The 26,690-nt window shown below is 47.2% G+C and overlaps 1 protein-coding gene across 3 annotated transcripts in view; it reads right to left on the bottom strand.

Moving 5' to 3' along the window:
* rarab (retinoic acid receptor, alpha b) overlaps window positions 1–26,690 on the bottom strand; it is an 89,183-nt gene that overhangs the window by 10,768 nt on the left and 51,725 nt on the right. For all 3 annotated transcript variants that reach the window (XM_034295042.1, XM_034295043.1, XM_034295041.1), the window contains one exon: window positions 8,649–8,797. In XM_034295042.1, the coding sequence (XP_034150933.1) occupies window positions 8,649–8,797 (149 nt within the window). The remainder of the gene's footprint in view (window positions 1–8,648; window positions 8,798–26,690) is intronic.

Here is a 26,690-nt window from a genome sequence, read left to right as displayed (position 1 = left end):
AACATGTTCCCACTTCTGTTGCCAACCGAGGAACATTTTAAAGTGAAAACATCCGTGTGTGTGTGTATGCATTTAATGTATCCGTTTCTCTGCATGTGAAGGCACATGTGCGCATGTCAGTGTGTGGCTCTGAGTGGGCATCGCCTCACCAGTCTAGGAGCCGATGAGCTCCCATTGGTTAATTCCTTAACAGGTTAGTGGTTAGTAAGGATGTGATGTCGTTATGGCCAGGTGAAAATGCCGGCCAGCCTGGCACTTCGGGAGGCTGTCCACTTCACGTTTCTGTGCGGTATGGGAGATGTGTGCATGCATGCGCATAGTAAAAACAATACACGTTTCACTGTCTTGTATATTCATTTTGAAAGTTCCTGATCAAAATGACAATCAAAACTGCAGATTTTAGTGAGAGTGCGTGCGTGCGTGGGGGATGGGGGGGGTGTTGGTGCACTACGTGTCAGCCATCAGGACAGACAGAGAGGGAATCTATGGGGGAACAGAGCGTGCGGACATAAAGAAATGTGCTGAAGGTGTAAACAGGAAAACAGACTAGAGAACGACAGAGATGGATATTCACAAAGACAGCCAAGCAGGAAAAACCTACAGACCGTTAACCAGGACTGACAGTTGGAAGATTAGTTGAGACCACAGACAACCAGTCAACTAACCAGTCAACTAACCAGTCAACTAACCAGTCAACTAACCAGTCAACTGTGTCCAGTAAATGCTTGAGGCAAACATTTGGCTCCTCCCATGTTGTTGCACTTGGGCCGGTATCCAGGATATCATTACTGACCTTGTGACATCCCAGGAAATTCAGTAATACAGTCCCAATGTTCAAACCTCACGGAGCCTATGCAATCTGAAGGTAAGCAATGCTAACAGCTACATGTAAACTACAATCTCACGAAGGAATGCTAGCCAAATGAGCATGCAAAGATTTTATAAAATATAAGACACCAAGGATGTTTCTCCAGTAGGGGATTTTCTTACATTTCCACAACAAGCATCTTGATTTGGCTAGTAACTAACCACTTATTACTATGTTAGCAAACCAAATGCACAACTGCAGGGAGTAATGCATCTTTAAAAAATCTTTTTGCACAATATTTTGATTCCGAAATCATCTGAATACGTTTTTAGGCGAATGTTAGAATTGTCTCAACAAATCACCTTCCATCAGTAAAGATGTCTAATGCATGGGAGCAGTAGAGCTTTTGACAGCTCTCCAGAAAGTTATAGACAGACCATTTTCTGAAACTCCATTTCTTAATTTGAGTATGTTTAAACCTAGTATAGAACTGTTTTGCTATGCACAGTAATGTCATTTCACAACATTATTATTTAATAGACAAACGCGTTTCAGTCGAACACTCTGATCGACAAAAGAAAAGAAAAACACTCAAGCATGTGTAAAATATTTGTACTAGTATTATAAGTGTAATTTTGTCATTTCCAACCATATTTCCTAATTAGATAATGCACATTAAAATGTATGGATAGAAATATATGTTGTCCGATTGCATATTAAATGCTGAAATCAGTTTTGCTATGTAAGGAAGGCCATTTCAAATACCTAGGTTATAATATTTGCATCAGAGCGAAAGGTGAAATGGCAATGCGCAGCGAAATGTCATTGCTTTGCGGTTGCGTTTTGTGAACAGTAATCGTTAACAATGTTGAATTAGTGGTAGGCTCGTTCCATATCTAAACACAACTGCACTGCTCTGAGCGCATTTTGGTTGTAAGCCAAATGAATGCGGTGAGTCCAATAATTTGGAGGAGGCACATTGCTGGATTTCCTCTAGAAAGGTGCCGCTCAAAAGCACGAACAACACAAATTTGAGGAATCATCTCCGGATCCACCATGTGTATTTTTACATTATCATTAGGCTTACACTATAATAGTGGCATACCATTTACAATATAGACAATTAAATTGTTAATGACAATTGTGTGACAACTGTCAACTAATGACAATTAATTGTCACACCAAAACAATTCTAAAATGTCATAAAAGTGACGGCCCCACCGATGTGATACATTTTCAGGGGGCCCAAAATCCCTGGTGACGCCCCTGTCTATATCGGTTTTGCAAACTTTCAATTGTATCCCAGACACAGTGTCCATGTTGTGGGTAAAACCTTTGGTTGTAAACAACTAACAGATGTTGTCTCATTCAATGTGACAGTGTCTAAGCATGGACGATTGTGCGGACGGAGGCTCTGGACGATTTCTTTCAGGGTTAGACATCTGAAGCCTTCAGCTTGTAGTGTGGTCGGTTTTAAGAGAATATGTGACTGACCAACAGGGACACAGCAGAGATTAAAAACAAAAGGGTAATTTCTTGATACCAGCCTTTCCTCTGGTTAGTGGTTAATAGTAAAGGGGAGAATGTAACTGAATACAGCCAATTAACACGGTTGGTACAGGTCATGAATCTAGCAGCATTCTACTGTGCTGTAGTCACATAGTGAACATACTAAATGTAGACCTACTCATCAGAAGGAAGTAATGTTATGAAATGGGCCCTGCCAATGTGCCGGATGGTTCCTCTCTCACATGCCATGAGAAATCTCTTTGCCAGTTTGGCAACTGCACTGGCAAAGAGACAAGGAACATTTCTCCAGTCCAGTCAAGTCCTTTTACTGACCCTTTTACTGGCATAGTACATTGTGTCACATTTGCAGACCCACTGATTGAAAAGGCAAATGTTTTTAATATTGGTCCTTTCTTGGCAGGAATCCACAGAAAACTAGAATGTAGCTAGGAGCTAAACTAGGAAGGTGTTTGCAGATGTTCTAACTGGGTGAGAAACCGGTGTCGGACGTTTGGATGCAAAAAAAATAAAAATAATAATGATTGTGGGGCTAACTATTTCTGAATAGTTGTATTTTCACGCAGGTGCTGATCTGCGTCATTTTCATTAACATTCTTATTTTTCTGTAACCATGTGGTTTACATTCACTCATTTATTTTATGCCAGGGTACACAGGTAGCATGACAAAGCATTGGTATCGAAATCTCCCAATTTTGTTATATGAATATCGGCTAACAGTATCAGCCAAGAAATGTCTTATTGGTTAATTCCTAGTTCACCGGTAGTGCCTTGATACTCTATGCATACTTGTTGAGCTTCAGATATCTAGAACCTCATCTAGCACTAGATTACGTTCTTTCATCCCTCAGATATGCAATACATTATGAAGCAAAGGTGGCGAAACAAGGTGAGATATGTGACTTGGCACCTCCATTGGGAATTTCTGCGGCCTCAATCTGGTTCTCTGGTCTTTCACTGGAGGCCTTGCCTTGGAGAACAGAGGGGATGGACTACTTCAGCCAGGCAGGTCTGAAAATAAGCACTATCCCTTTAAGCCGAAGCATTTGAAGATGTGAAAAATAGGAATTGAAGAGCGGGAAGGTATAGAAAAGAGAAAAAGAAGGTATAGGATATGGAAGGAAGGTTTTGAGTGAGGAACTGAAGGGTTAAAATTAAGAGACCACTGCAAATTGAACGCTTCGGTTCCTTACTCAAAACCATCCTTTTCAACTTTTTTGGAAAGGGAAGAAAAATGTCTAGTGGTCTCAATTTTTTTCGGAGCTGTATAGAAAAGAGAGAAGTAGGTTCTGCACGATTAGGATAAATATTGACTCGCGAATTTCTTTGACAAATATTGCAATTACTGTTATGATTCGCGATTTTCAAACTTGTAAACAGTGTACATAATCTCACTTAATAGAGATCATAGCCTACACATTGTGCTACTAAACTGAATACAAATCTAGTTAAAGTATTCTAATTTTAAATTATTACCAATGCGAAGGGCAACAACAGTGACACCTGGAGGGGCGTGATTGGGAGGAACGGCCCCCCTGGATCTGACCCGGAGTGGTGTTCAGTTATTGGACTTCTGTGCTAGTCACAGTTTGTCCATAACGAACACCATGTTCAAGCATAAGGGTGTCCATCAGTGCACGTGGCACCAGGACACCCTAGGCCACGGGTCGATGATCGACTTTGTTGTAGTTTCATCTGAACTGCGGCCGTATGTCTTGGACACACGGGAGAAGAGAGGGGCGGAGCTGTCAACTGATCACCACCTGTTGGTGAGTTGGATCCGATGGCGGGGGAGGAAGCTGGACAGACTCGGCAGGCCCAAGCGTACTGTAAGGATCTTTAACTCCCACCTCCGGCAGAGCTTCGACTGGATCCCGAGGGAGGCTGGAGATATTGAGCCAGAGTGGACCATGTTCTCCAACGCCATTGTCGAAGCGGCCGCTCGGAGCTGTGGCCGTAAGGTCTCCGGTGCCTGTCGAGGCGGCAATCCCCGAACCCAGTGTTGGACACCGGAAGTAAGGGATGCTGTCAAGGTGAAGAAGGAGTCCTATCAGGCCTGGGTGGCTTGTGGGACTCCTGAGGCAGTGGACAGGTACCGGCAGGCCAAGCGGACTGCAGCCCAGTTGGTTGTGGAGGCAAAAACTTGGGCCTGGGAGGAGTTCGGTGAGGCCATGGAGAAGGACTATCGGCTGGCCTCGAAGAGATTCTGGCAAACCGTCCGGCGCTTCAGGAGAGGGAAACAGTGCCCTACCAACGCTGTTTACAGTAGAGGTGGGCAGCGGTTGACCTCAAATGGGGATGTCGTCGGGCGGTGGAAGGAGTACTTCGAGGATCTCCTCAATCCCGCCTTCACGTCTTCTTGAGGAAGCAGAGGATGAGGGCTCAGAGGTGGACTCGTCCATCACCCGGGCTGAAGTCACAGAGGTAGTCAAGAAACTCCTTGGTGGCAAGGCACCGGGGGTGGATGAGATCCGCCCTGAGTACCTCAAGTCTCTGGATGTTTTGGGGCTGTCTTGGTTGACATGCCTGTGCAACATCGTGTGGCGGTTGGGGACAGTGCCTCTGGGATGGCAGACCGGGGTGGTGGTCCCTCTTTTTAAGAAGGGGGACCGGAGGGTGTGTTCCAACTATAGGGGGATGACACTTCTCAGCCTCCCCGGGAAAGTCTATGCCAGGGTTCTGGAGAGGAGAATACGGCCGATAGTAGAACCTCGGATTCAGGAGGAACAGTGTGGTTTTGTCCGGGCCGTGGAACACTGGACCAGCTCTATACCCTCTACGGGGTGTTGGAGGGTTCATGGGAGTTTGCTCAACCAATCCACATGTGTTTTGTGGATTTGGAGAAGGCATTCAACTGTGTCCCTTGCGGCATCCTGTGGAGAGTGCTTCGGGAATATGGGGTCCTGGGTCCTTTGCTAAGGGCTGTCAGGTCCCTGTACGACCGAAGCAGGAGCTTGATCCGCATTGCCGACAGTAAGTCAGACTTGTTCCCAGTGCATGTTGGACTCCGGCAGTGCTGCCCTTTGTCGCCGGTTCTGTTCGTAATTTTTATGGACAGAATTTCTAGGCTCAGCCAGGGGCCGGAGGGTGTCAGGTTTGGGGACCACACGATTTCGTCTCTGCTCTTTGCAGATTATGTTGTCGTGTTGGCCCCTTCAAACCAGGACCTTCAGCATGCACTGGGACGGTTTGCAGCCGAGTGTGAAGCAGTGGGGATGAGAATCAGTACCTCCAAATCCGAGGCAATGGTCCTCAATCGGAAAAGGGTGGCTTGCACACTTCAGGTTGGTGGAGAGTGCCTGCCTCAAGTGGAGGAGTTTAAGTATCTAGGGGTCTTGTTCACGAGTGAGGGAAGGATGGAACGGGAGATTGACAAACGGATCGGTGCAGCTTCTGCAGTAATGCAGTTGATGTTTCGGTCTGTCGTGGTAAAGAAAGAGCTGAGCCGCAAGGCGAAGCTCTCGATTTACCGGTCAATCTACGTTCCTACTCTCACCTATGGTCATGAGCTTTGGGTGATGACCGAAAGGACAAGATCCCGGATACAGGCGGCCGAAATGATCTTTCTCCGCAGGGTGGCTGGGCGATCCCTTAGAGATAGGGTGAGAAGCTTGGTCAACCGGGAGGAGCTCAGAGTAGAGCCGCTGCTCCTCCACATCGAGAGGGGTCAGCTGAGGTGGCTTGGGCATCTGTTTCAGATGCCTCCGGAACGCCTTCCTGGGAAGGTGTTCCGGTCCCGTCCCACCGGGAGGAGACCCCGGGGAAGACCTAGGACACGCTGGAGGGACTATGTCTCCCGGCTGGCCTGGGAACGCCTCGGTGTCCCCCGGGAAGAGCTGGAGGAAGTGTCTAGGGAGAGGGAAGTCTGGGCATCTCTGCTTAGACTGCTGGCCCCGCAACCCAGCCCCGGATAAGCAGAAGATGATGATGATGACCAATGCGAAGGTGCAGCCTGTGTCGAACTATTAGTTTAACTGTTCATTTCATGCAATGGCATTTGCAACGATGACCAATGCTATGTTTGTGCTGTTGCTATAGCGGGCAACATTTCTCAAACCTTGAAGTATATTTTCTCCCATATTAGGTATGTTTGTAGGCACCAACATTGAAGCTGAAACTTTTAATAACCATGCTGTTGTGTATGTGGGGCAATATATTGGTGCCACTCGCTAATTTGAAGCAGACATCTTCGTTAGCAGTTTCAGTGTTAGCTCTAACAGTGAAAAACCAAGTATTTAAACAAAATTAGTCCACGTATTTCAGTAGTCTACAAAAAAATCTACAGTACTCGCGAGAAAAACAATAACAGAAATATGATACCCATTGCCTCGTGTGAAGCGCATATCATTCACATACGTTGTCGATTTGGATTTTGCATCAGTATCGCAATTTCAATTATATTTCAATTAATTGTGCAGCCCTAGAGAGAAGGTATAGAAAAGAGAAAAGGATAGAAAAAAGAGGAGAAAGAAGGTACCGGAGAGGGAGAACATATAGAAGAGAGAGAACTGTCAAACGCTCACACACATGCATCAACTAAACAGCAAGCCAAAACAGCCTCTTGTCTTTTGACAGCTACAGCTGTTAGTGGCCTGAAATCCATTGGACTGAAGCTCCGTAATCACAAGGTGTGAAGAATGTTCTGGCAGGAGAGGACTGGTACTGTGGTGAGAGAGAGGTCTACAGCTCAGAAACTACAACCACAACTAAAGAACAACATGAGTAAGGTCAGGAGCTCTGGAACTACAACCACAACTGAAGAACAACATGAGTAAGGTCAGGAGCTCTGGAACTACAACCACAACTAAAGAACAACATGAGTAAGGTCAGGAGCTCTGGAACTACAACCACAACTAAAGAACAACATGAGTAAGGTCAGGAGCTCTGGAACTACAACCACAACTAAAGAACAACATGAGTAAGGTCAGGAGCTCTGGAACTACAACCACAACTAAAGAACAACATGAGTAAGGTCAGGAGCTCTGGAACTACAACCACAACTAAAGAACAACATGAGTAAGGTCAGGAGCTCTGGAACTACAACCACAACTAAAGAACAACATGAGTAAGGTCAGGAGCTCTGGAACTACAACCACAACTAAAGAACAACATGAGTAAGGTCAGGAGCTCTGGATCTACAGCCACAACTAAAAAACTACAGGAGTCTGACCAAACACCTCTGGAACTATAATCACATAGCCTAACTAAATACATGTTATTACAGTGATAGTGAGACAGTGAGTAATGTCACTGATGAGGCTAGGAGTCCACAACTCCAGTGGATGCAGGTTCAGAGGAGAAAGGAGACTCAGTGTCACAGTTCATTTGGCATTAAGGCGCTCACAAACAGCCCACATACACACAAACAAACAAACAGCCCACACACACACATACACACAGTTCTAATGTACTGTAGAAGGCATTGATTTAAGCCCTATAAATAAAGAAGGGATGACAGAAAAACAAAGAGAGAGAGGGAGACTGTCGGTGAGTGACAGAAAGAGAGACAAAAAGAGAAAAAAAGAGAGACAAAAAGAGACAGAATAGGAAAGGTGGAGACGGGCAAGATAGAAATCACCCTAACAGTGCTTGGTGAGGTCATTTGTGATCCCTGTCCTTGATCTCTTCCTGCCCACCGGCTGACCTCTGGGAGACTAAGACTGACCCTGAGTTGACATGGAGCAAGGGATCTACTTAACCTTAAAGCGGGAGACCACATATGGGACTTACGGGGGAGACCACATACGGGAAAGACCACGTGCGGGAGAGAGCCTGGTGCCTTTAGCTAAAAACAGAACAACAGGCCACAGATATGTCCTCCCAGGACCCCAGAGAGAAAACATGCACATTTAATGAAGAGATAAAAGAAGGCTAGGCATGGGGGAGCGGGTGTGTTTTTGGTTTGATGACAGCAGGCCCGAGGTAACCAACAAACGCACTCTAGTCGTGCTGGTACTGCAAAAAACCCATGTGCTTCACACCAGTCCAATCGGCCCACATGTTTAGATGCTGTAATCCGTCAAATATTAAAGGTGACTTTATATAGAGAGCCACAGCTCAATCTGGTAGCCACAGGGGTGATTTGCTGTGTTACCAGAGGGGGCAGTATACACAGTGGTTAATGATGTGGAGCCTGACTGACATTGAGAGTGGATAGAATGCCGGCGACTCAGGTTTCCCATGACCAGGGGTACAAAACAGAGAGAGAGAGAGAGACAAACGGAGAGAAAGGAGAGAGACAAACAGAGAGACAGACAGGGAGAGCGAAAGGGGGAGATGGGCAGAGAGGTAGACCAATGGCCAGGTGTCTTACCTTGCAGCCTTCACAAGCGCTGACTCCATAGTGGTACCCTGAGGACTTGTCCGCACACACGAAGCAGGGCTTGTATACCCGCGGGGGAGGGGGTGGCGAGGGGGGGCTGGGGACGATCTCCTCAGAGCTGGTACTCTGGGTCTCTATGGCTGAAGAGGCGAGAGAGAGACACACACAGGGAGAGTAGGTTAGCTTAGCCATAAGGACACAACACAGATGTAATGCAGGCTCATCAGCGATTCAGGAAGGAATGAATGACCGGGACACACTGAAACAAGATGACCATAATGAAAGAGTCAGTGGAACTGCAGTAGGTAATTGGGCAGGTAACTAGTGACATGTGGTTCACATAAATAATTTGCAAACTTTCTGACATATAAATAATTAGCACACATTCTGACATAAATAATTAGCACACTTGCTGACACATAAATAATTAGCGAACTCTAACACGAATGCATCATGCACAGGAAATGCTGCTTGGGGTTAGGGACAGGTACGGAACTGACACAAATGTTTTTCGACTGCAAATAGTGAACTGCAATATCTTTCCAAGAAATAATGAAAACAAATTTCCTCACAAAGGAGGAAATTCAATATGTATTATGTGAAGATATAAAATGTGACATATTTGCTGCACAATGTCACATCTTAGTCCCTGGAGAAATCAGGAGAAAGCAAAACAGATGTTAAATGAATCCAAACAGAGGGAGACGAGTGACGAAGCAGGAGAGAAAGAAGTGAGAGCACCAAAAGGATCGATGGAGAAGGAGAAAGTGAGAAAGAGGGGGAGATGGAGAGACAGACAGAATGACAGAGGGTGACAGAAAGAGACAGACACTGTGACAATGAAAGGTAGAGAGAGACAGAGAGAGACAGTATGACAGAGGGAGTGAGACAGAGGCAGACAGTGGGACAGAGACATGAACAGACTCAGTGAGCATGGCCTTGCTAAGGAGAAAGGACGCCATAGGCTCCTGAGAGAAGACAATGTGTACACTGCACACACAATGAGGTGGAATCAGAGCTGCACTTCCTGACCACTTGCAAAATGTATGATCACATCAGAGCCAAATATTCCCACAGATCACACAAAGAATTTCAGATGAAAAATTACCATATTTGTTAGGCGAAGTGGAACAATGTGCAATCACAGCAGCTGGATTTGTGACCAGCTGCCATGAGGAAAGAAGAGTCAGTGCCTCAAAAACCACACTGAAATGTCGGACCTTGCCATTCTTATCAGTGACTATATGAATCTTTACATAATGTATAGATTGTATAACACTCAGGGGACTTCATTCTTTTAAAACTTGTTTAATGTAAAAAAAAATAAAAACATATATTAAAAAGTTTTGTTAACGTGTTATATTCAATTATTTGTTCATTTCTCAATTGTTTTGATAGTGACAGAGAAAGACAAACAGAGGGAGTGAGAGAGAGTGACAGAGAAAGACAAACAGAGGGAGTGAGAGAGAGTGACAGAGAAAGACAAACAGAGGGAGTGAGAGAGAGTGACAGAGAAAGACAAACAGAGGGAGTGAGAGAGACTGACAGAGAAAGACAAACAGAGGGAGTGAGAGAGAGTGACAGAGAAAGACAAACAGAGGGAGTGAGAGAGTGACAGACACACAGATGGACCTGTGGTAGTGAGGAGGGATCCAGTCATCTAAAGCAGATTATCAGTGAACCCCCCCCCCCCCCCCTAGAATTCCCCATAGTACAATCACTGAGCGCCAGAAAGGTGGCCTGCTGAGTAGAGGGCAAAGTTGGCCACTGACCTACACACTGCTCCATAGGAACACACACACACACACACACACACACACACACACACACACGCCATTCTGACAGCAATATTAAGCTGCGCTCGTCACAGCAAAGAAAAGATAATAGCTCCATTAAAGAGTTCCAAAGAAAATGTTTTACCACGTTTTTACTAACTAGGAGCAATTGCAACCAATCAGGGATCACTCAGGCATTATTGCAGCCTATCACAGCCCACTAGGGAGCCAAACTGCCCAATAACTATCCACAGGGAAGCAGTGAGCTTCAACAACGGTTGTTTAGTGGCTTATTAGATGCAAATTATGAACTACCGCTGCAATTAACAAACAGCTCAGTCACACGAGAAATGATCTGAAATGACTTGTTCACGCCCCTCTGAAACGCCACGTGAAAGGGGGAACTTGCCTGCAGGATGTGCAATGAGAAACACTAATCTTGAGTAATCGCAGTTTATCATGTTTTCTCCTCCACTTCTCGTAAGAGGGACTTACGTCAAGTGGAGGAATGCAAGAGGCAGACCCCGAGCATGTGCGCGCACACACACGCACAAACACACACACACACACATACACACACATCAACAAACAGATGAGTCTGAGCACAGTGGTTTCCGCAGGGTGTGTTCCAGAGTGACTGGATCACATTGTAGTACACAGTGTCCACAACCAATGAGCTTGGTTTCACAATTGTTTAACCTTTCAACTTTGCGGTCATTTTTCAACACACCCAAAGTTCTGCTGGTTTGCTTGAGTATTATGGCTGGGGCAGAGTTTGCCCCGGAGCGGGAGTCAATGCTCTAGATTTACCAAAGGACTAAATTGCCACTCGGTCGCCAACTGAAGCTTTGTTCACCTGGGAATCAAAACGGCAATCTGTTATGTCCTGAGCCAGGCAAGTGACCGTACCTGATCCTGTACGTCACTCTGAAAATAAAATGTCATTAAACCAACCAAATACCGGTTTGTTTTTTTACCCTAACCCGCTAGTTAGTGCTCAGTCATTTGACTAAGGTGTGAAAAATCCCAGTAGTATTTGTCAGGAATTGTCATTATTCTCTGTCTCTCCTCCTTCATTACTCACATTCCGGTCTCTCACCATGCCTCTCTTTCCCGGTCTCTCCATCTAGCCTCTCTCTCTTCCTGTCTCCCACCTGTCTCTCAATATTAGTTAAATGGTTTAAGCCTGATATAAGGACGGTAGCCTCTATCCAGGAAAACCGGGTGTCTGCTGAACGCTGAGTATCTTGCCTTTCCCTCAGTGTATTCCGATCATTGGTGGGATTTACTACCATGGAAATCTGCATTTTTTGCGCCATTATATGTAACATATTAAAACATTGTATGTAAAATATGGGAATAACTCTGATATTGTTCAGTTATTTGGGTATAACTGATCCACTGGCCCGCCTATTTCATATTGCATACACCAGTCTCTGAAATAAAACCATGAATCCCCAGCAATTAACATGAGCCAGTGAAGTTAGAATGGGAAACATTTGTTTACATTACCAAAGCAAGTGGGAAAGATAGATAAATCAAAACAGTGAACTAAATGTCTAAAAAGTTAAAAGATTACAAGTTTAAAAGGATAAAGGCATTTTGAGAGTTGTGTTATAGGTTTATGTACAGTGTTGTAAAAATGTGCAGATAGTTACAAGGAAAACTAAATATAGAACATATAGAACATGGGTTGGGTTCACAATACTGTCTGTGGTCCACTGCTGACCATTTCCTCATGGCAACGGGTTACAAATCATTTTGCTGTGATTGTAGATTTTGGCATTTTCCCTAAACGATAAAGGAGCTTATCAATGTTTTCAAACTCTTTGTGGGCCTGTATGATCTGTGGGAAATATGTGCCTCTAATGAGGTCATACATTTTGTAGGAGATTATGAAAGTACAGCTCTTTTTCCACCTCATTCTGTGGGTCGTGTACACAGCTTGTCTTCTCTTGAGGGCCATGTCTGCCTGTGGTGGTCTCTCTCAATAGCAAGGCCATACTCACCGTGGCCATGTATTCTGCAGATGTGTACTCTGTTTTGGGCTTCGGTAGCATTCCATTTAGTTTTGTTTTCTGGTTATATCCTTCTGCTGTGTCAAACAGGTTTGGTCGAACAGTGTTTCTGAGGGGTCTTTGTGGGTTTGTGAACAGAACTCCAAAACCAGCTGGCTTAAAAGGATCTTTGCCAAGTCAATTTCTCTGGAGATGAGCACTTTGTTAAGGAAGGTTCTCTCTGCGCTTCCTTTTCTCCCCTTTTCACTCTGTTTCTCCTCCCTTTCTACCCCATCTCACTCTGTTTCTCCTCCCTTTCTACCCCATCTCACTCTGTTTCTCCTCCCTTCCTACCCCATCTCACTCTGTTTCTCCTCCCTTCCTACCCCATCTCTCTGTTTCTCCTCCTCCCTTTCTACCCCATCTCACTCTGTTTCTCCTCCCTTCCTACCCCATCTCACTCTGTTTCTCCTCCTCCCTTTCTACCCCATCTCACTCTGTTTCTCCTCCTCCCTTTCTACCCCATCTCACTCTGTTTCTCCTCCTCCCTTTCTACCCCATCTCACTCTGTTTCTCCTCCCTTTCTACCCCATCTCACTCTGTTTCTCCTCCCTTCCTACCCCATCTCACTCTGTTTCTCCTCCCTTCCTACCCCATCTCTCTGTTTCTCCTCCTCCCTTTCTACCCCATCTCACTCTGTTTCTCCTCCCTTCCTACCCCATCTCACTCTGTTTCTCCTCCTCCCTTTCTACCCCATCTCACTCTGTTTCTCCTCCTCCCTTTCTACCCCATCTCACTCTGTTTCTCCTCCTCCCTTTCTACCCCATCTCAATCTGTTTCTCCTCCTCCCTTTCTACCCCATCTCAATCTTTAGTCCCGCCTCTGCCACCTTCTCCCCTATCTCCTGACATACCATAAATTCCTTTGGCAGTCCACCCCCCTCTCATTTCAGCGAGCTCTGTACACCTTTCCTTCAGTTTCAGATGGGTGCCAACAATAACACTGGGGCTCAGGGAGAATTCCATAACACCTCTATCACTTTAGTGTGTGTGTGTGTGTGTGTGTGTGTGTGTGTGTGTGTGTGTGTGTGTGTGTGTGTGTGTGAGCCAAAGCATGACAAAAATACCTTTGGCCATCCGCTATTTTTCCTATTTACAGATTTCGACTGAGTTGCACCATAAGAACAAGAGGGAGGGAAAAAAGACTAACAGGAGAAAACATTGTATTCACTGGCTGCTCTGCCAAGGCACTTCCCTAGCGTCGTCAACCGCTGTAAATAGCACAAATAAGAGAAACAAACTGAGGAGAAAGGGAAGAAATCAGCACCACAACACAAAGGTCTGGCTTAGACCTCCCTCAGTAACAGGTCACATAAACAATAGTAGATCTGTCATTACAATACGGTTTGCTTGAGGTAACAAGCAGGATTTGTTCAGATGCATCAGACCAATCAGGATTTCTCAGATGTCAGTAGCTATTGCATTTTTAAAAGGTGACATTTGGCCTACAGAGACAGGGGCAGGCCTCTTTTTTTCCAGGTCAGATCGCTTCCCTTGCCACATATGGTCACAGAAAGTAATTGAGCATTTGACCAGTTATGCATAGACCTGCAGTTCAACTGAGCAACGAACAGAGACAAAGAGAATCTATGAATTCATCGGGGAGGAACGACTCTCACAGCCAGATGATGGGAGTGCAGGTGGCCAGACCTGTGTGTGTGTGTGTGTGGGGGGGGGGGCACTGTCATCAAAGCTGACTGGAGGATGTGCTCAGGCAGTTACTTTGTTTTTCTCACAGGTCAATCACCACATGATTTTCAAGGTTCACCTGTGACGGATCAGTCTCAGACCCACTGAACATTTTATAGACACTGAAAGCACACCAGTGCACACAGACAGGGGAGAGAATGTCACACGCTGACCAAAGCACGCACGCACACTGAGGTCTGGCACATACGCACGCACGTACATACCCTGAGACACACAAACACGCATGAAGCCTGGCATGCACGCACGCACGTACACTGAGATACACACAAGCACCAACAACCACACACGCACACTGAGATACACACATACACACACACACCCTGGCACATACACGTACACACACCCTGAGACACACAGGAAGCGAGTGACGGTTGAGGTTTCAGTGCTTCCAGCTAAAAGAGATATTTTGGGCAGGTAGGCATACAGACTGCCTGACAGAGAGACAGACTGAGATACAGACAGAGGAAGCAGGCCTGGAGATGAGGGAGGAGAAAGCCACGGGAAGAGAAATGCTGTAGGTGGATAAAAAGATGGGGGGGGGGTTAGAGTGCTGCATGGAGTACATACCAAAATGCCTCCAAGGTTAGGAAAAAGAAAATCCAGAGAGGAAGAAACAACAACACAGGAAATAAGAGTTAACACTTCCATCCCACTGACTTCACAATACACTCTATCTTCTCACCTTCCAAGTCCACTCTCCCCATCCTCCACCCTCTCAGGTTCTCTTCACACCTCCCTCTCTCTCCCCCATCACTCCTCTCTCTCCTCCCTTCTCACTCAATGTCCCGGCCACACGCTAGCCTCCTGCTCCCTGGGGGTCTGCCTGACCTGCTTTCGGACAAACTGCCTTGAATGCCCGATCTCAGGGAGACCTCTGCCCCCCCTCGTGGCTGTGCCACCAGAACACAGCACGTTTCCGTCTACGGGTGGGACCCTGATGGTGAAACAAGACGTGTTGAGCCTACACTGAATGAAACCATGTCAGCATACACATATCAACACGTCCGGGGAAGCTGCATACAAGTAAAAGGGGACCTGCTTTACTAAGGAGCAGCTTTTGCTAGCTTCCCTCACCACAAGCTGGCTTAGCATCGCTAGCTTCTCTGACCACAGCTTAATGCCACAGGGCACAGTTACCCACGAAGTGACAGGGCTATTATGAACAGTTCCAAAGTACCTCTTGACCTGGATCCAAAATGGAGCGTACTGCCAGTAAAACTGACATTTGCTATGATAAAATCTTGAAATACAGACTCAATCAGCCTGGCGGATCACAAGGGAGGGATTTCTTTTGCTCGTCTCAGTTTTTCCCTCTTTCATTCTGTAAGACTAACTGATGTCCCTAGCGTTTTGCTCAGTCATGTTTCACAGCTGTTTTCATGGGGGTCTTGCAAAACAGGGGCCTCGGATGCATTGCCAAAGCATGGCCAGGGATTATGTTATTGCTAATGTTGTAAAAAAACAATGTCCTCCCTCTGAATAGGGCTTACTCCTCATTGCTTTCTACTCTATTTTGAAAGGCATAATTGGGGTCATCTGGCATATATGTTTCAGACACATGAAAGGCACGACCCACAACTCTGACAGGATAATGTTAAAGGGGCAGTGTGTAGAATCCTGCCTCTAAAAAGTTCAGCAAGACTGACCGAATGAGATCAGAATAACATTAGCTAGTCCACATGGAAAATGAGTGGGTTTTGAGTGAGCGGGACTGTACTGAAAGTGTCTAAAGTGAGTTTGAGGAGGCAATAAGTCAATGCGAACTTATAAGGAGGAGGGGCGAGGAACGTTTCAATGGGCCATTTCCACACATTCGTTCTTCAAGAGCATAGCTGCTTATTTCCAGAGTGCGGATCACGTGACCTGGAAGGGGGGTGAAAGTTTGCACGGTGAAAGGAAGGTTGGGGGGGGTGATGGAGAGGGCCTGAGGGCTCTCATATTTCATAGAACCCCTCTGGGCCCTGTTGACCTGTCTGCCTGCCAGACGTGACCTTGTGCTTGCACCATTTGACCCCCGGGTGACAGACGGGACTGTTCGGCTGGCTGAGGGGCCCTTTGGCGTTGAAGTCGGACATGAGTGGTCACGTCACACTGGCACGGGCGCAGACAAAAAACAATCGCGTACACACCAAAAACACAACTAAAGACGCACAGCTAACACCCAAAATGTCCGCCAGTAGAACACAGTTGAGGAACACACTGATCTAGGATGGGAACACTTCTCAGTCCCCCTGAGGTTTTAGTTCAGGGAAAAGACACCGTAGCCCATCGGCTCATTAGAAAGCTTCCAGAGAGGGAGCCTTAGTAGAGTATACATACATCTCCCAGGACTTTCGTCCCGGCATGTCCACACAAAACAGACTGGGGAGGACAGAGGCCTCGGTTTCCTTCCTAAATAGTGAAAAGGCTCAATTAGAATGAGACCCAGGTAAAGCATTGAGGCCGTCAGAGGAGGTGGGCGTCCGTTATGAGACCCAGGGAATGTGACGAGGCCGTCGGAGGAGGTGGGCGTCCGTTATGAGACCCAGGATAACCGACGAGGCCGTCGGAGGAGGTGGGCGTCCGTTATGACACCCAGGATAACCGACGAGGCCGTCGGAGGAGGTGGGCGTCCGTTATGACACCCAGGATAACCGACGAGGCCGTTGGAGGAGGTGGGCATCCGTTATACAGTCAAGCGTTTGAAAGGGGAAGTGAGGAAGTAAAAGCTGAGAAAGCAGGATTGGTAGAAGGACAGTGGATCCTACTGTCTGCAACATACTGTGTGAGTCAGTGTGTGTGACTGTTTGTACGCACACATGAATGTGTCCAAGAGAGGGATTATGTGTGGGAACTGGATATAGACAGACACAATTAGAGGGATATGCAAGTGTGTGTGTGTCTGTTTGTGAGAAAGAGAGAGCGAGATAAAGAGAGAGAAAATAGGGCAGAGCATGAAGGGAAGCGGCTGCATACCTCGCGGTAGTCCCCAGGGGAGTAAGAGGATCCCTGTACAGTTATTAAGCCTTTCTCACCCTCTTCTCCCCCCCCCCCCCCTCTGTTCTCCCTCCCTCTCTTCTCTCTCCTCTGACAGAAAACAACTCCTTGCGGGGGGACCAGGGACAGATAGAAGACCAAAGAAACCAATGAGGACAAGACCAATCGTAAACAACCTGTGTCTCAGATTAGCTTTGGATGGAGGAAGATAATTAGTGGTTGTCAGAACGGAAACAGTCTCCAGTGTAGCTAGTCAAGACCTCCTCACCATCTACATCAGTATGGGAGACACGTGGCAACAGGGCTGTGTGGACCATATACATTGCCCTCCAAAATGATTGGCAACCTAGGTAAACACGGGAAAAAACATCTGTGAAAAAAAATCTTTGAGTCATCGAGAAACAATTATTTAATTCAAAAACATCTGTGCCACAAACACTGGCATCCCTAGGAAATCTTATGAACAAAAATCGAATTGATGTTTAGATTTTACAGTTTAAAGTTCATCTGAGTTTTTCGGAACTGTTAAGTTACAACATCCTGTTGTGTAAATATTAAGTGACACAGGCAAAACTCAGGCAAAAGTCATCCAGTAACATTAGAAAGGCTAGAGAACACAAATTAAATGAGGCAAAAGGTTGTTGACCTTCACCAAAAGCTATAAAAGGACAGATACAAGCCTAAAATGCCCATCTATAAAAGGATACATACACACACAAAATATTCATCTCCACTGTGATAAACCTGACGGGAATAAAACACATCCATTTTGAACAATGTTTCAAATTCAGAAAGAATCACAAAGGATCACAGAATTGCAGAAGTTCATTACATTATGGTGTCAACATCCCTAGAAGCTGATATGACTGATATGATATGAAGATGAATGGATACGATTGATATTATTAGATGCCACCTCCATGCAAGTGTATATGTCATGAATACCTGGTGTATATGTCATGAATACCTGGTGTATATGTCATGAATACCTGGTGTATATGTCATGAATACCTGGTGTATATGTCATAAATATGTGGTATACTGTGTGTGTCATGAAGACCTGGTGTGTGTCATGAAGACCTGGTATTTATGTTATGTACATATGTGATGAATATGGAATGCATATTTGATGTGATTAATATTTGATTTAAATGTGCTTTGATGAAAATAAGTATGTTACTACATGAGGAAGAAAAGAGGAGTAGAGAAAGACAATAAGAATGGGGAAAAAAACAAAGAGAATGAGAAAGAAAATAAGAGGAGAAAAAAAGAATGAAAGCGAGAGAATGAGAGGGGTTCAACAAGGTTACCGCACAGAAGACTAGGGCAGATCACATGACCAGGCAAACAGGAAGAGAGTGAGATAGAGAGATGGGTGGGGATAATAATGTGGGGAGTTGGAGAGAGAGACATATAGACAGGGGGAGGAAGTGGGAAGGAGGGGGAAGTCAGAGGGGAAGGGAGAAAGGGAGAGTGATGGAAAAGGACGGAGAGAGAAAGGAGGAGAGGGGACAGAGAGGCAGGATTTAGGTCATTCAGTGAGCAAGCCCTCTCTCCAGCTCTAGACCGTCAGAGTGAGTCAGAGGCCTGGATCTAATCCAACACACGCTCTCTTTCTGTCTTTTACACACACACACACACACACACACACACACACACACACACACACACACACACACACACACACACACACACACACACCTCCAAGCTCTGGCCCCCTAGCACCGGCCAGGGGCTCTGATTGGTGGGACAAAGGGCTGTTTGCATGGCAGAGAATTGACATGAGATAACCCTGAAAGTTCCCAGGCGCCGCACAGTTAGTGAGTAGTATATTCTGCTGGTGAGAGAACAGGACGAAAGCCATCTGTTTGTTCTGCAGAGCAATACACTGGATGTAAACACACAAAGTGTTGGGTTGTGTAACAAACGTCACATGTCCGAATGTTTACGTGACGGAGATCTAGACGACCCGATTCAATTATTTTAATGGTATTGTCTGAAACATCTGCCTGTCTACCTGCCTTGAAATGTTCACCTGAAAACCCAATGCTGCACTTTCCTGTTCACCTTCATGCATTTCTTTTTCAAAGTGAGAATTCAGTGCCTCTGGGCAGCATGGGGCTGGCAACGACCAGTCAGAGAAACCATTGGAACCCAGGCTAAAACCTGGCAGTGAAACAACTGGAAGCCAGGCTAAAACCTGGCAGTGAATCCATTGGAAACCCAGGCAAAAACCTGGCAGTGAATCCATTGGAAGCCAGGCTACAAGCAGTCAGTGAACCCACTGGGACCCAGGCTAAAACAAGGCACTTAAACCATTTGTCCCATGTGGCTAGCTGCAGATCAGGAACTTGTATCAATTGTGAACGCTTTTTGTTTTGTCAATTGCATAACACTTGATTTGCCATCGTCAAGACTACAATGAGTGGGTGGGACATTGACGGATGTGACCGTGATTGGTCTGTCTGAATCACCAACAGGATGTACATTGGTTAGAATGATTCACACTACCTTCTTCTTTACTAGAAACGTTATTCATGTGAACAAATTCAATTTCGTAGTAGACCGAAGAGAACTGAGCGGTTCAGGAAATAAACAGGTCACTTGACATCCTTTACTTTTATTCAGTTCCCAATACTGAACAGTGTATCGGGACTTTATACATTTAGATGCGTTCATTACACATTTGACCATGGCTGTCGAACTCCCAGGTTGTACAAGTGAATCTACGGCGGCCTAGCCACACTCAGTGTAGCAGCACTGACAACCACAGTGCAGCTCCCATTTCCTCTGCTATGACACGCAAACTGTCACTTCAATCTCTGCATCTTCCCCCTCTCCCTCGCTCTCCCTGGAGCAGCTCAAGGAACGATGGGCTCAATGATCTCCTCAGACCTCCTCTGTGCTCAGTCCCCTCGTCTCTCCTGCTCTCATCTCGGCTTCAAGTCTTAATCTCCTCCCTCTTGTCTCTGTTCCCTTCCTCTCCATCGCTCACCCCGGCCAACCTCCCCAGGGCCCCTCTGCAGAGCCAAAATGAAGAGACCAAGGGAGGAGAGAGCAGGAGGAGGGGCCCGGGGAGTTGTCGTCTCCCCCGGTGGGGAGCAAGACAGACAGGAGGGGAGGGGAGGGCAGAGCGGAGGGGAGGGAAAATAACCGCTGCTTCCTAGGAGAGTAAATTGTGATGTCCTGTCTTTTGGTACATCTACTCACAACCACAACAATAACCATAATTAAACCACTGCCGTTACTATACTTGGACTGCATGCATCTTCATTATGGAACATGAAGCCCTGACAACAGTCACCGTTTATGTAACCAAAACCGCCATGAAGGTTCTGAGGGCAAAATGACTCCATCAGTGGCCGTCGATGTCTGGTGTATCAGATCTTTTGAAACGGTCCCAGGACTTAACTCATTTCCTGCAAGGCTGCAATTTTAGACTACGGGACGTGAGTTTCTGTGACAACTAACTATAGACTGCCATGAGGGCCTGGATCTGAAGTTAAACTGACAATCCTCTCCCAGCCAACCTTAAAGCCAACCCTACAGGAAGCCACCGCCGTGTTCCCCAAAGCCGGATTATATCCCCTCCCGCCCAACACAGCCGAGCCAAGCTTTGGCACCGGTGCAGACCCAGCATCCCGGGCACTCTGAGACGTTTCAGGTGCCTGGAGCTGGGCAGGAGGGCACCTCCCTGACACGAGAAGTTGGCTGGGATCCCCACCAGGCATGGTGAAATGCCAGAGCACTCAAATCCCGTCACGCATGAACACAGAGCTGAATTTGGGCCGTGCGCGGAGCCCCGGTTCCTGTCTCGAACACGCTAACCGCTCTGACGAGAAACTGCGCGCGGCCACTTGGGTTGTCAGTTCTTGAAGCTGCCTGCTTGAAACAGATAAGCGATGGGCACGGATATATTCAAATGAGCGTTGTAGCAATCGTTTCTGATTGGACGCTAATTGCTTCAGAATTGTTTTAATGCTTTTTGAAGACAAGGGCCCAGGATTATAATGCCAGGAGACTTCTTGTCATTGTGTCCGGCCTCTGAGCCCAGCTACCAAACGGCTTCCTCCAGCCCTCCGCAAAACCAACCTGCGCCGAGTTCCCTATTATGGCGCATTTTTACGGGATTCTCAAGCGGCAAGCAACCAAGAGCAGTCGGAGAAGGGACGTCCAGACAGGAAAAGCAACAAATAAGTGTGAAGGACAAATAGCAGCATGTGGGGGTGAGAGAGAAAGGCTCAGGCTACATCTTTAAAACGTCTGGAAACCCATGGAACTGTTGCTAAAAACAGATGACTTATCTCCTCTGCAAAGAAGCTAATGGACAGAATTAGACAGACACAGAAAGACCAAGAGGAAAAGAGTTAAAGAGAGAAAAGGAGACAGAGGGATGGACAGAGGAGCCAAACAGGGAAAGGGTTTAATTAGATCAAGATTAGTAATGAGATTAGCCGTGTGTGTACATGGGTGTGTGTACATGGGTGTGTGTACATGGGTGTGTGTACATGGGTGTGTGTACATGGGTGTGTGTACATGGGTGTATGTACATGGGTGTGTGTACATGGGTGTGTGTACATGGGTGTGTGTACATGGGTGTGTGTACATGGGTGTGTGTACATGGGTGTGTGTACATGGGTGTGTGTACATGGGTGTGTGTACATGGGTGTGTGTACATGGGTGTGTGTAGGTGCATGGAAGAGCACCGTGAGGGTTGACCCAGGAAACCCCGGCCTGGGGGAAGTAGGGCAAAGGTACAAGCCAGAATTGTTCCTTTCATGGATCCAACATGTTACACCTGGACATAATCCCTGGTTAAAACACACAGAACTAATGAATGAGGAAAAACAAATCGGCTCTGGTCTGACCTGTTCTCACAGTAGGTTCCCTCTTATATTCTAGGGTTGTTTTGCTCAACGTCTGTCAGTCGGCTGATCCTGAAACTGCACAGTGAGCTCAGGAGAGGTTGGGATTAGCCAACTGAACGAGAAACCGTCCCAGCATTGTGGTCAGCGAACAGTACGACCATTACTTCAACACATGCTGTGTCTGACTGAAACTTGTTTAAAAGGCTATGGCATGCCTGCCATTGAGGTCATGGGTTTAGGTAGAGGTTGGATAATTAATCTTAGGGTTAACGTTAGGGATTAAATTTAGGGTTAAGGTTAGGTTTAGGTGTTAAGATGGGGGAACAGTGTGCTGACTGCCAGCCTTGTGATCACTCAGCATTTTTCTTCCCTCCAATCCCTAAATCGCCTCACTAAGTTTCGATCACGCAAATGCTAGCATCTAGTATTCAGCGATATGTCTTATTTCAAAATCTCACCTTAGCATTAAATATTTTACATGAGATGAGCATATCACAAACTTGTGTATGGATAATGCTAAATCACTGCCTCTCATATCAACTGAAAAAATATGTTTCTTTTAAGCAGGGATACTGGAGTGAGACAGCTGCGAGAGATGAAGATTAAAATCGGCTCCGGTTTGAAAAATACCACCCCACACAACCTGACATGCACACGATAATAAACCGTAGATCCATTTCACTGGAGAAACGTCTGGTTATGCTGACACTACATTTCAATTTGAATAAGTGCTCATCAAACAGCACACATATCTCTGTGCAAATTTCAACCACTCCCAACATGCTCTGAGATGAACTGACACGGAAGCAGCAGTACGGAACAGCATGACTTGAATACTGACTCGCTGTGTCATTCATTTTTACAACATTTGACCAGGTAATTGTGCTAAGAACAGATGTTATTTACAGCAACGACTTGGCAGCAATTAACTGTCTTGCTCGAGGACTGAAGGACCAGGTTTGTCAGGGAATAGAAGCTGCAAACGTTCATTTACTGGACTAAGACTCTTGACCAGAAGGCTACCCCGCCAGCCCTGACCAAATTGAACATCTGAACAATTACGCGGTACATTATTTCTGGATTAACTGAGATCACATGCTGCCCAAAAGGTATGTATCATGTAAAAAAATAAATAACAATTTTAAAAATCAGTCAACACCCAGTTGCACACACATTACAATTATATAATTCCATTAGTGACCAGTGCATCATCCTTCAGGAGAGCCCGGTCACGCCTGAGAGAACTGATCTGGGATCGGTCTCACAGTCATGCAGAAACAGTCTGACCTGGGGTCAGTGGCAGCTTTAAAAGAGTCGGTCATGGCTGAGGGGATCCCAGCGACAGCCACTGACCTACATTCAGTTGCAGCTGCCGGGCCGTGTCAGAGAGGCAGGAAGCAACACTGGGGATTTCTCCAGAGGTAGTGGTGTGTGACTGAATGGATCTGTGTATTAGTCTCTATTAGCAAATGGTGTGTGTGTGTGTGTATTAGCAAGCAGGCATGTGAGGTTTAACGACCGTTTGGACGTCAACACACTGTAAAGGCCCTGCGGCTTCATGGGTCCAGCTAGACTATCTTACAGTCAGATGTGTGTCTATCAGCGGGCATCGCTGTGTATCCACTATAAACACTGCCCCCCCAGGGTGACCCCCCTGTTACTGGTCTGTTTAAAGCACTGTGTTAAAAGGAGGAAGGACTGAGTTTTGGGTGGGTTGTCATAACCCCCCTACACACACACACACACACACACACACCCCTGAGGAGGAACAGGCCTGATCTCACTCCAGACCCACAGGAGGCTGCCCGACATCCAAAACAAAATGGGGACAGTGGCTTTCTGCAGGGCATGGAGGGAGAGAAGAGGCAGAGAGAGACGAGAGGGATAGGTGAGAGAGAAGGGGGAAAGTTGGGGAGGGACGGGACGGGGCTGCTTCGGTTGGTGGGCTGACAGGCTGGTTTTGTTTATGCAGCCTGTACGTTTGCCTTGACCACTCTTACACGCCCTTCATTTAAGGTGAGGCGGAGACCCCGGCCTCAGGGGCAGTTCACACAAGTACAGTAAAGGTGAAGGCGGATGAGTGTCATCAAAAGAGCACAGCACTACCATCGCGCCGTCGCCGACAGCTGACAGCATCCATTATGACACGTCCCCAAAAGTCCTTGGCCTCCTTAATCCCGCCCCCTTAAGTGCTCACCAGCTCTCACTTCCTCATCGCTGCAATGGCTGCCCAAACTGAAGCTGCGCCCCATGACTGACGGCATTCTCCAGGCTTACGTGCTCTTGCAGGTCTGACAAGACGAGCTCAGAACCCACAGCCTCCAGTGCGGGAGGGAGGCAGCAACGTTTTACACCGACAAGCAGACCGTAACCAACGAGCTCAATTACCCCCCCCCCCATGGACAGACAGACGAAGGCAGGACAAGAACACTCCGGCGTGTCAGGGTGCCGTCCCTCACATATGTCTGTGGGGGTTTCACCTCAGCCGGCTGACCTGCGTTGTTTATGGGGATATTTCAGGACGCTTCAGGGAAGCCTGCGGCGGGCTAGGTCCACGTCGGAGGGGTTGTTGGCATCACGCTAGGTTGGAGCAGCGTGCTTTTTCGGGTCAGTTCTCTGTCGTTGTGGTTCCTGAGGCCCAATGGCCTGCGTGTGTAATTCCAACAAATAGGGTTTTGTGCATGTGTCTGAAATGGTTTTCGCGCGTGTGTGGGGATGTGTACGTGTAGTTTGCCATGGTGCCTTTGTGTGATCCGCTGCGTTGGTTTCTTGGAGAAACCGAGCTCACAGGCTGGATCCTCTGACCTTTGTCTCCCGGGGATTACCATGAAGGCCAGACGCTCTTCCTATCCACCCCCTGACCCCATCCACCCCCTTCCCTTCTGTCCCCGGACACCGCCTTTGCTCCACCCTGCCAGAGCAGGTTTCGGCCCGCAGACTCTCCCCTATTTTTACAACCCAAATTTTACGAGCGTTCTTGGGTTTCTCTTTCGTCCTCCTCCTTTTCCTTGGCGTTTTAACGGCGTGTAACCAGGGAGAAGACAACCCCGCTCCCCCGGCCGTCTGGCCATGTTGGTTAAGTGCAGCTCAACCCACGCAAGTCATGCCTGCGTGGAATTCAAGCCTCGTGCCCAGAAAACATTAGCTAGCGCTTAGCGTTAGCGGGACATGGGCTTCACTTAGCCACGGTGCTAAAGGGAAGCCACTGCACTTGCAGGGGAATTCCAAGTGAGGGAAGGAATACAATTTGTATTGACAGCTGTCCAGTTCTGCCGAATTGGCTGTGTCCTGTAGGTTTCCATAAACACGTTTGCTGGGCATAATAAATGCTGTGTAGTGACTGTTTTGTCCATTGGAGTGCTCGAGTTAGCATTTACATGCCCAGTCTACACAATGGTGTTATTTCTACAGTCTAGACTGCTCAGCTGAGATACAGCAGATCCCCAGCCCTACCACCACGGACCCAAAACTCCCCTCGCTAAGAAGAAAATTGTGTTCCCTCTGTTGTAAAGCACCAGGCAGACCCAACCATGCTATCTCCACAACCATGCACCACATTACAATTTACCAGGCGCTAGGACCACCAGGCTGTCAGGCCAGTTAAAATCAGAGTGACGCCAGCCGCTAGAAGACGTCCCACCAGCTCCAGAAACAGCCCATTCAGCGGGAGTGAAAGCTGGAGCGTGTGTTTTCCCTCATACATGTCATTTTCTCTTCAAGGGGGGCCGTATGTCAGTAGAAGCAAGGCGTGTTGGTGCGTTGCAAAGAGCCAGAGGTTGAAGGGAGGCCGCCCAGCGGCTGGTGAAATCCCACACCCTGGTCCTCGCTCCATTCCATGTGTGACATGAGTCTGGGCTCCCCCCTGGTGCAGAGCTAATGGACAGGTCGTTTTCTGCAGGTGTGGGCGGCGTAATGGTCAGCCCCATGGGGAATACTGGCTGCGTTCGACCCATTGTTGCATTAGAATGAAGACGGGATTAAAGATTTCGGCTGAAATGTGTGTGTACAACATCAGCAGAAGGGGGAAGGCAACATTTCCAAAAAGCCCTAAAAGAACACTTCCCAGGCCCCAAAAGGCACCGCCATTCGTCTGTCTGTCTAGAATGTGTGGAACACATGGACGTTGTCTAGACAACAGTATCTTTGTTGTGGTTACGGTCCATCAAAGCTCCAGTAGCTGCTGCGGACTTGCGCAGGCCAGCTCTACGCGTTCACATTCTCAACAGGATATAACTCACACGAGATGGCCCCTGAAACACAGAGATTCAGGACTGACAGTAAAGTTGAACCTCAGCTACAGTACACACCAGCTGGCAGGGAGAAGGAAACGCAGCATCCCCCTTTTAAGACGTCTCTCACACACACACGGCACAGACGTGGCAGGAGGACTTTATTTACACACAGGCCGAGGAGAGAGTCGCGCCGCTGCCGCTTTGGTCAACTCCGCCGAGCGTCTCCCGCCTGGCCGTCCGCTTCTTGCGTGTCTCCAGCGCCGAGCCAGCCGGCTGCCGGTCGCCCAAAACCACAGGAGCACCCGAGGCAGACGCCGCTGCCAGCCGCGTCGGGCTGCTGACAGGGCCAGGGAGGCTGCCCGCCAGGGAGGTCCGCATTAGTCAGTGGTCCCGCCACGCTGTCTGGGGCGCCGACT

This window comes from Esox lucius, chromosome 11 (genome assembly GCF_011004845.1).
Source record: "Esox lucius isolate fEsoLuc1 chromosome 11, fEsoLuc1.pri, whole genome shotgun sequence".
NCBI lineage: Eukaryota > Metazoa > Chordata > Actinopteri > Esociformes > Esocidae > Esox > Esox lucius.
The sequence above is the reverse complement of the archived record's forward strand: the minus strand, read 5'-3'. Positions and strand labels throughout refer to the sequence as shown.